This window comes from Bombina bombina, chromosome 1 (assembly GCF_027579735.1).
Source record: "Bombina bombina isolate aBomBom1 chromosome 1, aBomBom1.pri, whole genome shotgun sequence".
Taxonomy (NCBI): Eukaryota; Metazoa; Chordata; class Amphibia; order Anura; family Bombinatoridae; genus Bombina; species Bombina bombina.
This window is the reverse complement of record NC_069499.1, coordinates 1,469,552,015-1,469,568,834: the sequence shown is the minus strand read 5'-3', so window position 1 is coordinate 1,469,568,834 and position 16,820 is coordinate 1,469,552,015. Positions and strand designations below refer to the sequence as shown.

Sequence of the window (16,820 nt, the reverse complement as noted above, 5' to 3'; positions counted from 1 at the left end):
GGCAGTCAGCTGTGGGCCAGATTACAAGTGGCGCACTATTTAGCACCCCCAATTTCTCTATAACTGTTGATAACTCCATCATTACCCCAACCCGACATGCCTGATGTCTTGGGATCACACTTTACTCAGATCTATCTTTCACTCCTCACATTCAGTACTTGCCTAAAGCCTGCTGCTTCCACCTTAAAAACATCTCTAAAATTAGACATTTCCTTGCACAAGACACAACTAAGATTTTAATCCACTCTCTCATCCTTTCCTGCCTAGACTACTGCAATTCCATCCTCTCTGGTCTCCCTAGCTGCCGCCTAGCTCCTTTACAATCCATAATGAACGCCTCTGCCAGGCTCATCTTCCTTACATGCAAGGGTCAAGTTGAGTGGGAACACATGGTAACTGATTTCCTGCACTACTTTTGCAGGAGGAACTAAGTTCCCTCTGGACAGAGAACAGCAATGCTTCAGTAAACACTGTTGCTGCTGGTGGAAGGAGCTAGAGCACAGTCTGGTTAGAGGGATAGTGAGATCCTCTAGTAATGAGCAGTAACACTTCCTACAAAAATACTAAATGCAAGCCTGTCAGCGGTCCTGCTGTGTGATCACCCTGCACTGTGTGGAACACATGGTGCTTACAATTCTCTGACTTGTTCTGGGGTTATTTAGCTCCCCTCAGCAGAAATAGGACTATTGCTCCTTAAGTGGGTGAGACTCTGTGACAGAGGAGGATTCTCAGGGAACTATTCAATCTTTCATTGTATTTCATTTGCTTTCATTAACCAAAGTGTATATATTATACACATATAAATACAGCGTGTGTAAGTGTGTGTGTATGTATGTATGTATGTATGTATGTATGTATGTATGTATGTATGTATGTATATATATACTGTATATATATATATATATATATATATATATATATAACAATATTAATTGTGAGGGGGGTGGAAGTCTTGGCGAGTTCACACTTTTTTTTTTTTGTAGGTCTTGACCCCTGCTTACACGTCGCTCTTCATCTGCTGCACTTCTCTGCCAATCCCTTCACTGGCCTCCTCTTGCCTCCAGGATTAAACACAAAATTATCACTCTGACACACAAATCCCTCAACTGCACTGCTCCCCCCTACATCTCAAACCTTGTCTCCAGATACTCTCCCTCCCATACCCTTAGCTCCGCTCATGATCTCCTACTCTCTTGTTAACTCCTCACATTCCCGTTTACAAGACTTCTCCAGACTGGCTCCCATCTTATGGAACTCTCTGCCTCGCTCCACAAGACTCTCCCCTAGTTTTAAAAGCTTCAAGCGCTCCCTGAAGACTCTGCTATTCAGGGATGCATACAACCTACACTAACCTTCCTATCTCCACTGCTATCCCCTTAAACCCCAAAGCATGTAAGCCTATGAGTCTAGCTGTTTGTAGTTCACATTCATAAGAGCCGACTACAACAGTGCAACTCTTGGCAGGGCCCTGTACCCACTTGACCCCTGTAAATGATATTTTGTATACCACCTATGTTTATCAGTTGGTGCTCTACAAATACCTGATAATAATAATAACTTTTGTTTGCGCGCAAACACCTTCAGAAGTAAACTTTTAACACGTGCGGGTTAGCTTGCATATTACAAGTTATAAGTAAATTGCATGCTCGCGAGCAGAAGCCGATGCACACTAACATCTCCCCAAAGACTTTAATGGAGCACGCAAACTGAAAAAACCTAACACTTACCACTCACGCTAATCCAACACACATTAGACCAACTGCGCTGACCCGAAGGTAGTTATGAGTATTTTACATTCCAATGTTCTTCACATAGAAGAAAAAAAACAGAATTTATGTTTACCTGATAAATTTCTTTCTCCAACGGTGTGTCCGGTCCACGGCGTCATCCTTACTTGTGGGATATTCTCTTCCCCAACAGGAAATGGCAAAGAGCCCAGCAAAGCTGGTCACATGATCCCTCCTAGGCTCCGCCTACCCCAGTCATTCGACCGACGTTAAGGAGGAATATTTGCATAGGAGAAACCATATGGTACCGTGGTGACTGTAGTTAAAGAAAATAAATTATCAGACCTGATTAAAAAAACCAGGGCGGGCCGTGGACCGGACACACCGTTGGAGAAAGAAATTTATCAGGTAAACATAAATTCTGTTTTCTCCAACATAGGTGTGTCCGGTCCACGGCGTCATCCTTACTTGTGGGAACCAATACCAAAGCTTTAGGACACGGATGAAGGGAGGGAGCAAATCAGGTCACCTAAATGGAAGGCACCACGGCTTGCAAAACCTTTCTCCCAAAAATAGCCTCAGAAGAAGCAAAAGTATCAAACTTGTAAAATTTGGTAAAAGTGTGCAGTGAAGACCAAGTCGCTGCCCTACATATCTGATCAACAGAAGCCTCGTTCTTGAAGGCCCATGTGGAAGCCACAGCCCTAGTGGAATGAGCTGTGATTCTTTCGGGAGGCTGCCGTCCGGCAGTCTCATAAGCCAATCTGATGATGCTTTTAATCCGAAAAGAGAGAGAGGTAGAAGTAGCTTTTTGACCTCTCCTTTTACCTGAGTAAACAACAAACAAGGAAGATGTTTGTCTAAAATCCTTCGTAGCATCTAAATAGAATTTTAGAGCGCGAACAACATCCAAATTGTGCAACAAACGTTCCTTCTTTGAAACTGGTTTCGGACACAGAGAAGGTACGATAATCTCCTGGTTAATGTTTTTGTTAGAAACAACTTTTGGAAGAAAACCAGGTTTAGTACGTAAAACCACCTTATCTGCATGGAACACCAGATAAGGAGGGGAACACTGCAGAGCAGATAATTCTGAAACTCTTCTAGCAGAAGAAATTGCAACTAAAAACAAAACTTTCCAAGATAATAACTTAATATCAACGGAATGTAAGGGTTCAAACGGAACCCCCTGAAGAACCGAAAGAACTAAATTGAGACTCCAAGGAGGAGTCAAGGGTTTGTAAACAGGCTTAATTCTAACCAGAGCCTGAACAAAGGCTTGAACATCTGGCACAGCTGCCAGCTTTTTGTGAAGTAACACCGACAAGGCAGAAATCTGTCCCTTCAGGGAACTTGCCGATAATCCTTTTTCCAATCCTTCTTGAAGGAAGGATAGAATCCTAGGAATCTTAACCTTGTCCCAAGGGAATCCTTTAGATTCACACCAACAGATATATTTTTTCCAAATTTTGTGATAAATCTTTCTAGTTACAGGCTTTCTGGCCTGAACAAGAGTATCGATAACAGAATCTGAGAAACCTCGCTTCGATAAAATCAAGCGTTCAATCTCCAGGCAGTCAGCTGGAGTGAAACCAGATTCGGATGTTCGAACGGACCCTGAACAAGAAGGTCTCGTCTCAAAGGTAGCTTCCAAGGTGGAGCCGATGACATATTCACCAGATCTGCATACCAAGTCCTGCGTGGCCACGCAGGAGCTATCAATATCACCGACGCCCTCTCCTGATTGATCCTGGCTACCAGCCTGGGGATGAGAGGAAACGGCGGGAACACATAAGCTAGTTTGAAGGTCCAAGGTGCTACTAGTGCATCCACTAGAGCCGCCTTGGGATCCCTGGATCTGGACCCGTAACAGGGAACTTTGAAGTTCTGACGAGAGGCCATTAGATCCATGTCTGGAATGCCCCACAGCTGAGTGACTTGGGCAAAGATTTCCGGATGGAGTTCCCACTCCCCCGGATGCAATGTCTGACGACTCAGAAAATCCGCTTCCCAATTTTCCACTCCCGGGATGTGGATAGCAGACAGGTGGCAGGAGTGAGACTCCGCCCATAGAATAATCTTGGTCACTTCTTCCATCGCTAGGGAACTCCTTGTTCCCCCCTGATGGTTGATGTACGCAACAGTCGTCATGTTGTCTGATTGAAACCGTATGAACTTGGTCCTCGCTAGCTGAGGCCAAGCCTTGAGAGCATTGAATATCGCTCTCAGTTCCAGAATATTTATCGGTAGAAGAGATTCTTCCCGAGACCAAAGACCCTGAGCTTTCAGGGATCCCCAGACCGCGCCCCAGCCCATCAGACTGGCGTCGGTCGTGACAATGACCCACTCTGGACTGCGGAATGTCATCCCTTGTGACAGGTTGTCCGGGGACAGCCACCAACGGAGTGAGTCTCTGGTCCTCTGATTTACTTGTATCTTCGGAGACAAGTCTGTATAGTCCCCATTCCACTGACTGAGCATGCACAGTTGTAATGGTCTTAGATGAATGCGCGCAAAAGGAACTATGTCCATTGCCGCTACCATCAACCCGATCACTTCCATGCACTGAGCTACGGAAGGAAGAGGAACGGAATGAATTATCCGACAAGAGTCCAGAAGTTTTGTTTTTCTGGCCTCTGTTAGAAAAATCCTCATTTCTGAGGAGTCTATAATTGTTCCCAAGAAGGGAACCCTTGTTGACGGGGATAGAGAACTCTTTTCCACGTTCACTTTCCAGCCGTGAGATCTGAGAAAGGCCAGGACGATGTCCGTGTGAGCCTTTGCTCGAGGAAGGGACGACGCTTGAATCAGAATGTCGTCCAGGTAGGGTACTACTGCAATGCCCCTTGGTCTTAGCACCGCTAGAAGGGACCCTAGTACCTTTGTGAAAATCCTTGGAGCAGTGGCTAATCCGAAAGGAAGCGCCACAAACTGGTAATGTTTGTCCAGGAATGCAAACCTTAGGAACCGATGATGTTCCTTGTGGATAGGAATATGTAGATACGCATCCTTTAAATCCACCGTGGTCATGAATTGACCTTCCTGGATGGAAGGAAGGATAGTTCGAATGGTTTCCATCTTGAACGATGGGACCTTGAGAAATTTGTTTAAGATCTTGAGATCTAAGATTGGTCTGAACGTTCCCTCTTTTTTGGGAACTATGAACAGGTTGGAGTAGAACCCCATCCCTTGTTCTCTTAATGGAACAGGATGAATCACTCCCATTTTTAACAGGTCTTCTACACAATGTAAGAACGCCTGTCTTTTTATGTGGTCTGAAGACAACTGAGACCTGTGGAACCTCCCCCTTGGGGGAAGTCCCTTGAATTCCAGAAGATAACCCTGGGAGACTATTTCTAGCGCCCAAGGATCCAGAACATCTCTTGCCCAAGCCTGAGCGAAGAGAGAGAGTCTGCCCCCCACCAGATCCGGTCCCGGATCGGGGGCCAATATTTCATGCTGTCTTGGTAGCAGTGGCAGGTTTCTTGGCCTGCTTTCCCTTGTTCCAGCCTTGCATTGGTCTCCAAGCTGGCTTGGCCTGAGAAGTATTACCCTCTTGCTTAGAGGACGTAGCACTTTGGGCTGGTCCGTTTTTACGAAAGGGACGAAAATTAGGTCTATTTTTTGCCTTGAAAGGCCGATCCTGAGGAAGGGCGTGGCCCTTACCCCCAGTGATATCAGAGATAATCTCTTTCAAGTCGGGACCAAACAGCGTTTTCCCCTTGAAAGGAATGTTTAGTAGCTTGTTCTTGGAAGACGCATCAGCCGACCAAGATTTCAACCAAAGCGCTCTGCGCGCCACAATAGCAAACCCAGAATTCTTAGCCGCTAACCTAGCCAATTGCAAAGTGGCGTCTAGAGTGAAAGCATTAGCCAATTTGAGAGCATTGATTCTGTCCATAATCTCCTCATAAGGAGGAGAATCACTATCGAGCACCTTTATCAGTTCATCAAACCAGAAATATGCAGCTGTAGTGACAGGGACAATGCATGAAATGGGTTGTAGAAGGTAACCCTGCTGAACAAACATCTTTTTGAGCAAACCTTCTAATTTTTTATCCATAGGATCTTTGAAAGCACAACTATCCTCTATGGGTATAGTGGTGCGTTTGTTTAAAGTAGAAACCGCTCCCTCGACCTTGGGGACTGACTGCCATAAGTCCTTTCTGGGGTCGACCATAGGAAACAATTTTTTAAATATGGGGGGAGGGACGAAAGGAATACCGGGCCTTTCCCATTCTTTATTAACAATGTCCGCCACCCGCTTGGGTATAGGAAAAGCTTCTGGGAGCCCCGGCACCTCTAGGAACTTGTCCATTTTACATAGTTTCTCTGGGATGACCAAATTTTCACAATCATCCAGAGTGGATAATACCTCCTTAAGCAAAATGCGGAGATGTTCCAACTTAAATTTAAATGTAATCACATCAGATTCAGCCTGCTGAGAAATGTTCCCTAAATCAGTCATTTCTCCCTCAGACAAAACCTCCCTGGCTCCCTCAGATTGGGTTAGGGGCCCTTCAGAGATATTAATATCAGCGTCGTCATGCTCTTCAGTAACTAAAACAGAGCAGCCACGCTTACGCTGACAAGGGTTCATTTTGGCTAAAATGTTTTTGACAGAATTATCCATTACAGCCGTTAATTGTTGCATAGTAAGGAGTATTGGCGCACTAGATGTACTAGGGGCCTCCTGAGTGGGCAAGACTCGTGTAGACGAAGGAGGGAATGATGCAGTACCATGCTTACTCCCCTCACTTGAGGAATCATCTTGGGCATCATTGTCATTATCACATAAATCACATTTATTTAAATGAATAGGAATTCTGGCTTCCCCACATTCAGAACACAGTCTATCTGGTAGTTCAGACATGTTAAACAGGCATAAACTTGATAAGAAAGTACAAAAAACGTTTTAAAATAAAACCGTTACTGTCACTTTAAATTTTAAACTGAACACACTTTATTACTGCAATTGCGAAAAAACATGAAGGAATTGTTCAAAATTCACCAAATTTTCACCACAGTGTCATAAAGCCTTAAAAATATTGCACACCAAATTTGGAAGCTTTAACCCTTAAAATAACGGAACCGGAGCCGTTTTAAGCTTTAACCCCTTTACAGTCCCAGGTATCTGCTTTGCTGAGACCCAACCAAACCCAAAGGGGAATACGATACCAAATGACGCCTTCAGAAGTCTTTTCTAAGTATCAGAGCTCCTCTCACATGCGACTGCATGCCATGCCTCTCAAAAACAAGTGCGCCACACCGGCGCGAAAATGAGACTCTGCTTATGCTTTGGGAAAGCCCCTAAGAAATAAGGTGTCTAATACAGTGCCTGCCGATATTATTATATCAAAATACCCAAATAAAATGATTCCTCAAGGCTAAATATGTGTTAATAATGAATCGATTTAGCCCAAAAAAGTCTACAGTCTAAATAAGCCCTTGTGAAGCCCTTATTTACGATCGTAATAAACATGGCTTACCGGATCCCATAGGGAAAATGACAGCTTCCAGCATTACATCGTCTTGTTAGAATGTGTCATACCTCAAGCAGCAAGAGACTGCACACTGTTCCCCCAACTGAAGTTAATTGCTCTCAACAGTCCTGTGTGGAACAGCCATGGATTTTAGTTACGGTTGCTAAAATCATTTTCCTCATACAAACAGAACTCTTCATCTCTTTTCTGTTTCTGAGTAAATAGTACATACCAGCACTATTTGAAAATAACAAACTCTTGATTGAATAATGAAAAACTACAGTTAAACACTAAAAAACTCTAAGCCATCTCCGTGGAGATGTTGCCTGTACAACGGCAAAGAGAATGACTGGGGTAGGCGGAGCCTAGGAGGGATCATGTGACCAGCTTTGCTGGGCTCTTTGCCATTTCCTGTTGGGGAAGAGAATATCCCACAAGTAAGGATGACGCCGTGGACCGGACACACCTATGTTGGAGAAAATGATAGATATATATATATATATATATATACATACATACATATATATATGTATATGATGTATTTTGTGTAAAATATAGATATATGTGTGAAGAACATTGGAATGTAAAATATTTACACAGTAAAATATTAAAATTTAATTTTTCTTGTTTTCAGTTATTTGAATGGAAAGGACTCCAAAGTGTGTGTGTGTGTGTGTGTGTGTGTGTGTGTGTGTGTGTGTGTATATATATATATATATATATATATATATATATATATATATATATATATATACACACACATTTTGACAAGAATATGTATGTATATATACATTATAGCCCTTACCATTAAAATACCTTGCCAAATACCATATACTTTTTAACCCTTACAACTTTTAAAAAATATTTCTATAAATATTTTTCAAATAGTGTATATATGAGTGTAACACTTTAATGTATTTATGTTATGTTTGGTGGAACATTTTATTTAGCCCTAACCCTTTACGCAAATACATGTGCTTGTGCGTTTACATTCAACTTGTAATATCCGTGCAAGATAATACGGTCGTAATGTTTTAATATTGCTCGTGCACAAACATTAGCGTACCACTTGTATTCTAGTCCTGTATGTGAATATTTGCTGATGGAGAACAACCCTAAGTAGCTGTGTTTTTTTGAAAAATTTCCATTTAATTTGCTGCATCACAATTTGTTTATATGCCGGCTACTTTAAGAAGCAGCTTTGGAGAGTACGGTTGGGGGCACAGGATCCCTGCAGTGTCTGAGAGGCTGTGATTAAGTAGCAGGCTGCACTCAGAGCACTGGCTGCAATGTTTGTGTTTAATAATCTCAGAGGAGAGGACAATACTCAGCCTGCAGGGAAATTAACTTTATACGATCTCTGGCTTTTAGCTGCTCTTAGCATGAAAACCTTCCCTTCCCTCCAGACTTCTGGCACTGGAAGAAAGAGGTAAAGTTTCTTCCTTGTAGTATGTCTCCATTAACCCTTTAATTTTCAGAGAGAGTATGAAAAACATTTCATTAAAATTAATACGACACCCCCTGGCAGTTACTGGTTTAAACCATTTATAATCTCAATGCTAAGAAAATACTACAGCAAAGTCTAAATTATTGAACTAAAGTAAGAGGATCACTTAACAGAGTTTTAATACATTTTGCTGAGGAATGATCATGCTTTACAGTGAATGAATTGCTTTTTAAGCAAGAAGGTTAATGTAAAGAAAGTTGGACTTCATATACAATGCTGACCAAGTAAAAGAATAATGTATACAGCAGTAGTAGGTATAACCTTGAAAGAATGCATAATCACAGCCATATTTAGGCGCCCTCAAATACATTTTTCCAGATATTGAACCTGCTTGGGTGGTCTTGCTAAGAGGAGATCTCGGCTGGAAGTGGAAGTAATCAAATCTACTTGTGTGTGGAATTGCCAGGACTTACCCTTTGTTGTGTCTTCCAGCTGTGACTGCAGGGCCAGGTCTGCCAACTCGCTGAGTAGAGCAATCCCGTGAATACCTGAGCTAGGGGGGAGGGCTTTAGGGTCTGTAGAGAAAAGGTTTTCCTCATCCTGAAGAGAGGGGAGTTCTCCAAGAGATATACTGGCTGCTATTAATGCTTCCAAACTGTAGATGGAATCCTGATAGTCAGTAATAATTGGGGGTGTGGATGGCGAAGGTGTTAATACATTTTCCTCTTCTTCTGCTATTTCGGTATCTGCTATCTTTGGACCACTCACTTCCTGTAGCGCAGACTGATCTTCACTGGTTTCAGGGTGTGGCTCCTCTGTATTTAGTGGAGTTGTTGCTGGTTCCTCAGAGATGTTTGGCAACTGTCTTTCTGATGTCTCAATGAGGTCATCAGAGTTTCCTAGGTCTGTTTCTTTAGAATCATCTTTTTGTAAAGATTCTATCTGTTCCCCTTCAAGTGTATTTTGATGTGATTCCTCCAAAATATTTTGTGCAGCAGCCTCCTCTTCGCAGACTGGTTCCTGGGTTTCCAGGGGTGCCTGGCTACAGATCTCACTAAGGTCCGTTTCCCCCAAGTGGTCCAATTCCTGGCTCACCTCCAATGAGGCCCCTGGTACTGGTATGTCACATGGGGGCTTCTTGGAAGGGCTTAACGTCCTGGACTGCTCAGGTTCTGCTGCAGTCGCTGCTGATGCCCTTTGCATAGTTTCTGGGTCTGCAGGGTCAGCAGAGTGCACATGGTGGGGTGAAGGTGATGTGTAGGATCGAACAACTTCTGGGTAGTCATATCCAGGCGGCAGATCTACAGAACAGACAGGAGAAAAATATTATTTCTGTAAAATTTTCTTTGCCTTATCATGAGGACAAAAATTCCTATTGGCATTCTGGACATCACAAAATAACAGATTAAATAGCAATGTCAATTCATTAAAATGCTGTGGTCTTCAGTGACCTTAATTATTTTTTTTATCTGGATTTCATTTAAACAAACTTCTTATGAAAAACTCAAACATTCTCTGGAGCATGCACTAGGATTTTGTTTTCTGAGGGAACTATGTGACTGCTCAACTAAAAAAGCATCTAGAACACACAAAAACATAAAATACCAGATGTCAATCAAGACTCAAAGGATGTTTAAAGGGATAGGAAAGTCAAAATTAAACTTGCATGATTCACATAGAGCATGACATTTTAAGACACTTTTAAATTCACTTCTATTTTCAAATGTGCTTCGTTCTCTTAGTATCCCTTGTTAAAAAATGAATATGCACATATCATACACTAGTGGGAGCTGTTGCTGACTGGTGCCTGCACACATTTGTCTCTTGTGATTGGATAATTAGATGTGTTCAGCTAGCTGCCAGTAGTCCAATGCTGTCCCTTCAGCAATGGATAACAAGAGAATGAACACATTTGATAATAGAAGTAATTTGCAAATTTGTTTAAAATTGTATGTTCTATCTGAATCGTAAAAGAAAATACTGTGGTTTACTATCCCTTTGATGAACCTTTTCCAATAGATTAATAAAATGAATCAGCATTTTTAAAGGTATATGGTCAGCAAACCATGTGATCTACAAATTGCTTACACTGGGGATTTTATCCTGAACCTCACAAGAGCTTTAGTTAAATTAGCATCCATGTAACCATTATAATATAATTCAATTAATTTAAGAAATAATAAAAGAGGTATGTGGGCTTTTGTGTATGTAGTCTGAACAAATATTTAAAAAAATAAATAAAAGAAATAATTTCTACATAGCATAAGAGTATAGTTGCAAGAAGTGCTCTATGTTTCTATAAATTTAATTCAGATGCGTAATGTATTTAGGAGTGAAAGACAATGGGAAATATCTGCATGGACTATCAGAAATAGAAAAATTTCAACACAATATAAATTTCTGTAAATGTTATATATTTACTCATGTATGTTGTTCTACGGAATTTGGCAGAGCTTTACAAATAAATTATAGTAATAATATGTTTTGCTATTGAGTATAGCCAAGAGAGTTTAACAACTAGTTATATAGAAGAGAGGAATGTATATTTTATATTTATAGTTGTGGAGCTACTTACACACTTACATACTGAAAGAATAAATACATATATAGAAAAAAAATTGAGATTGGGAGAGAAAAAGACAGTGTGGGCAAAAGAAAAAAACACACCACAAGCAGATCAACTGTTAGATGGATGAAGTGCGAGGCTGCATGAAAGGGCAGGCAAGTGATTGAAGGGGGAAAAGATAGATGGACAGAAAGGGGGGCCGGTGGGTGAAAGGGATTAGACAGATTTGGAAGATGAATGCAGACAGCGGGAGTCATTACCCCGGCTGTTTTCTGGGTGTTTATGCAGCTGACAAAGGCGAAGGACCAGGAAATAAATGTTATCAGTCAGTCTGGAGAAGAGCTCTGAAGGTGCCCTGGGCTGGCAGTGTCCCCTCTGGATTCTCATCGTCACAAAAGATATTAATGGGATCCATCCTCCCTCCTGACAACAGGGCCAGATGAATAGTATTAACTTCCTCCAGCCAGGCCCCTTCCAAGGGCTGCTCAAGGAGACCTCATGACTCATAACCTTTGGGTTATGGTACTAGCCTTTGAAGTGGGCTATGACATGGTATGGTCCTAGGCCAGCTCTCTGAATAATAGTGCAGAAGCCTTTATCAAACACATAACATGAATGAGCTGTGGACCCTAAAATAGCCAAAATTTCAAACTTGCAAATGTAGGGAGTTCTGCTTTAACCCTGTATGATTTTTAACACAGAGCAAATATGCTGCCAACATTTTTTTTTATAAATCTGGCACAGCACTGGGAGGGAGAGAGCAGATTCCCTGTCAGTTGTGGGGATGTGGTGACAAATGGGCCTTGCAGCATGCAAATATGTTTTTAATTTAAAAAGCAATCAATAGTTCTGTGCAATTCATTTAAAGGGACGTGTGGATCTCCGCCCTCTCTGGCTCTGAATAATTTATCCTGTATACAAGTGTTAACCTCCCTAGTGCCGGAGCACATTGTAACGTTTCTTTTTCGTTTAGGATTTAAAAATTAAAATAAAGATGAATAATAAAAGTGAATAAAAAAAAAATGAAAAGTCCAGTAGCACAGCAGCATAAATTTTAAAAGAAACCTTTATTTCTCATCAAAAATAGGTGCAGGTAATGGAAGATGCTTTTTCCATTACCTGCACCTATTTTTGATGGGAAATAAAGGTTTCTTTTAAAATTTATGCTGCTGTGCTACTGGACTTTTTCATTTTTTTTTGGATCCGCTTTATTGCAGTAGGTTTGCTGCTTTCTATACAGTATTGCACCCAGCCCATATGCACGATTTCTTTTTGCCCTGAACATGTGGCGTCTGACGTCACTAAAGAGAGCCGGACAGGAGCGCCCTATGGTGAGTTTGGAGAGGCCGCTTCCACGATTTTAATAAAAGTGATTAACCCTTTTACATCAAGTGATTTATACTGTACCACAAATCATGCTGACAGCCCAATGCCTATATATGGCACATTGATGGGTGGCACAGGATATCATTATTAACAAAAAAGGAATTTGTGACATGTTTTATTTAACCTACATGCCTCACCAGAAAAGGATAAATGGAACTACGTATATTTGCTCCAAGCTCTTGTTTTTTGAGGTTCATTTAAGTAAAAACACTAAGTGAATGTACTAACTTTTAGATAACACATTAAAGGACCACTAAGCACAATAGGATTGCATAATCAATAAATAGACAATGCAAAAGCACTTAGTTTAGATTTCAAATGAGTAGTAGATTTTTTGACAAATTTCTAAATTAGTTTTATTTTCATTCCCACTGCATCATGTGACTGCCATCAACCAATCACAAAATGCATATATATATATATATATATATATATATATATATATATATATATATATATATATATATATATATATATATATATATACGGTGAATCTTGCACATGATCAGTAGAAACTGGTGCCTCAAATTGTACATATAAAAAGATTGTGTACATTTAGATAATGGATGTGAATTGGTAAGTTGTTTAATATTGTGCGCTGTATCTGAATCATGAAAGTTTAATTTTGACTTTAGTGGTTCTTTAAACACAAATTAGACACTGTGTGAGACAGCAGCTTCTAATTTGTGAAGAGCTTTGCATACATATGCATGGCTTAATTTTTACAACAATGTCTTCTGATTTTCCCTTCTATCAGATCCATGAAACCCTATTAACCAACCAGACTACTGTCCATATAGATGGGGTATGCACATAGCATTTTGCACATGAACGTAGGAGCCAGTGATGTCACATACTAATGTTGTTGGCTTCTACTGTGTATGTGAGGCAACACTTGGCAGTGCATGAAATAAGAAAATGCATAGACAAGCATCTGTTCCTTTGTTTTATGAAATGTTCACCGTTCCCCAGATCTGTCACTTGTTCTGTCATGTACTAGTTTGGGACCAGTGGACATTCCATGAAACATTTGCATAGCTATTTAATAACTATTGTTTTTCTAGTCACAGAACATGTGACTTACATGGATGGAAGGCTTTCTGAAGAATTTAAGCGATTTTGCACTTACAATGGCTCTCTACAATGATTTACAAGAGGCTCTGCAATTGGCACATAATGCTCGCCAATCACAAAGGGACACACTCCCAATTACTTAGGACACTTGTTGAATCACTGAGATTAATGTAAATACAAAGGTTCTTCAGAGTAGTACAGGAATAAAATTATTCACATAGACAAAGAAAACTACAATTCTGGAGGTTCATCAACAGCATTACAATACATTATGTGACGTCTGAAGGAATCTAATTGGACAAGGAGTATAAAGGCGATTTTTTGGTTATTACCTGGTTCCAGTGATTTTGGATAGTCTTTGGGGGGCTGCCCCTCCCCCCTCCTTTCCTCTCCCTCCTTTGCCTTGGAGCTCTGCACAGGTACAGGGCTGACAGCAGGTGAACTGGGCACCAGGGCAGAGCTGGCATCTGGACAGGCAGGTAAAGTGCATGGGGCCAGTGGCCGGGGTGTGGGACATTTGGATGGAGGCCTCAGGGCAGGTGAATGGCAGCAGGGTGACAGTTTGGGGGGAGCAGGGGCAGAAGGCGGTGGGAGCAGAAAGCTGGGTGGTGTCTGGCTCTTGGAAGTGGTTAAGGCGTCCATCTTGCTGTGGGGCTTTGCGGTCTTGTCTGGGTGATCCTCCGACTCTGGTAGATGTTCCTCTGGCTTTCGCTGTAAAAAAAAGTAAACAATGTGAGCTTCCCTTACTATAATAGCAGTAACTATTATTAAACAAGGTCTGTGATGCACACCTGTAAGTGACTTTGTCTTTGCAGCTCCAAAGCTTGTGCAGCCCTCTGCTGCTGCTGCAGGGCATACAATTCTTGCTGACGTAAAAACTGTGAGCGAGAATACACTGGTAGCTGTCCTGGGTGCTGGAGGTGGGAGGCGGGTCCACGGCCAGGGTACATAGGAGGCCACAAAGAAGCTTGATCCATAACATCAGCTGTGGAGAAAGATAAATCAGGCATTTTGCACATGGCCAACAAAATAACATTTATTCTTCAAGGGACACTCAAGTAAAAAAAAAAAACTTTATGATTCAGATAGAGCATGCAATTTTAAGACACTTCCCAATTTACTTCCATTATCAAACTTTGCAGTCTTTTTTATACACACTTTCTGAGGTACAAGATACCACTGAGCGATTGCACAAGCTCATAGGGTATACGTATGTAAGTCTGTGATTGGCTGATGTCTGTCACATGATACAGGGGGCCGGAAAATGGGAGAAAAAACAAAAATGTATGCTTATCATTCCAATTACTAGTGGGATATTCAACTCCTGGCCAGCAGAAGGTAAAGAGCACCCAGCAAAAAACTGTTAAGTGTAACTGCCTTACCCATAACCCCCAGTCATTCAGCTGAAGGAAATGGAAAAGGAAGAAATACAAGGGTGAAAAGGTGCCTGAGGTTTACTCAAAAAAACTGCCGAATTATAAATAAAAAATAGGGAGGGGTCGTGGACTCTCCATGTCTAGAAAGAAAGAAATTCATCAGGTGTCCAGAAAGAAAGAAATTTATCAGGTAAGCATATATTTAGTTTTCTTTCCAATGACATGAAGCGTCCACAACGTCATTCCAATTACTAGTGGGAACCAATAGCCAAGCTAGAGGACACAAAATGAACAGGGAGGGAGAAAAAAGGCAGGAGGACCTAAACAGAAGGCACCACCACTTGAAGAACCTTTCTCCCAAAAGAAGCCTCGGCCGAGGCAAAAGTAACAAATTTGGAAAAAGTATGCAGAGAGGACCATGTTGCCACCTTGCAAATCTGTTCCACAGAAGCTTCATTTTTGAAAGCCCAAGATGAGGAGACAGCCCTAGTGAATTCTCTGAGGAGGCTGTCTCATAAGCCAAACAAATCAACTTTTCAACCAGAGAGACAGAAAAGTAGAAGTGGCCTTCAGACCCTAACGCTTTCCAGAGAAAACAACAAACAGGGCAGAAGATTGCAGAAAATCCTTAGTAGCTTGTAAGTAAAATTTTAGAGCCTGTACAACATCTAAGTTATACAAAAGACATTCCTTTTGAGAAGGAGGATTAGGACAAAAGGAAGGAACAACAATTTCCTGCTTAATGTTTTGATCCGACACCACCTTAGAGAGAAAACTCAATTTAGTACCAACGACCGCCTTATCAGCATGAAAAATAAGGTACGGGAAAATCCCACTGCAAAGCTGAAAGTTCAGACACTCTGCGAGCGGAAGAAATAGCAACTAGAAACAAAACCTTCCAGGATAACAATTTTATATCAACAAAATGCAATGGCTGAAACAAAGCCTGCTGCAAAGCTTTAAGAACTAAATTAAAGCTCTACTGGGGAGCCACAGGTTTAAACACAGGCATGATTCTAGCCAGGGCCTGTACAAAAGCTTGAACATCTTGTAAATCTGCCATACGTTGGTGCAAAAGGATAGATAACGCAGAAATCTGACCATTTAGGGTACTGACCGATAAACCGTTCTCAAGGCCATCCTGAAGAAAAGACAAAATCCAGGGAATCCTCACCCGGCTCCAGGAGAACCCCTTAGATTCACACTAATAAAGATATTTACGCCATATCTTATGGTAAATCTTGCGAGTAACAGGTTTTCGAATCATAGTTTCAATAACTGCTTTAGAAAAAAACACATCTAGACAGAATTAGGCGTTCAATCTCCAAGCAGTCAGCATCAGAGAATCTAAGTTTGGATGGAGGAAAGGACCCTGAATTAGAAGGTCCTTCCCTCTAAGGTAACCTCCAAGGAGGTAGAGATGACATCCTCACCAGATCCGCAAACCATATCCTGCGAGGCCATGCAAGACCTATTAGGATCACCAATGGTTTCTCCTGTTTGATACGAGCAATGACTCATGGAAGGAGAGCAAACGGAGGAAACATATGCCAGAGAAAACCTTCAAGGAACGGCTAGAGCTAGAGCATCTATCAGAACAGCCTGAGAATCTCTTGACCTTGAACCGTACTTTGGTACCTTGGCGTTTGATGGTTATCTGAGAGAATACTTCCGGATGGATGGTCCACTCACCGGGAGGAAAAATCTGTCTTCTCAGAAAATCTGCCACCCAGTTGTCCACTCCTGGAATGTGGATGGCAG

At 41.5% G+C, this 16,820-nt stretch overlaps 1 protein-coding gene across 6 annotated transcripts in view; it reads right to left on the bottom strand.

Annotated features, from left to right (window-relative positions):
- BAHCC1 (BAH domain and coiled-coil containing 1) overlaps positions 1 to 16,820 on the bottom strand; it is a 184,603-nt gene that overhangs the window by 46,997 nt on the left and 120,786 nt on the right. For all 6 annotated transcript variants that reach the window (XM_053706794.1, XM_053706769.1, XM_053706778.1 and 3 more), the window contains 3 exons: positions 14,475 to 14,668; positions 14,016 to 14,394; positions 9,131 to 9,958 (listed from right to left, as the gene is read on the bottom strand). In XM_053706794.1, coding sequence (XP_053562769.1) covers positions 9,131 to 9,958; positions 14,016 to 14,394; positions 14,475 to 14,668 — 1,401 coding nt within the window. The remainder of the gene's footprint in view (positions 1 to 9,130; positions 9,959 to 14,015; positions 14,395 to 14,474; positions 14,669 to 16,820) is intronic.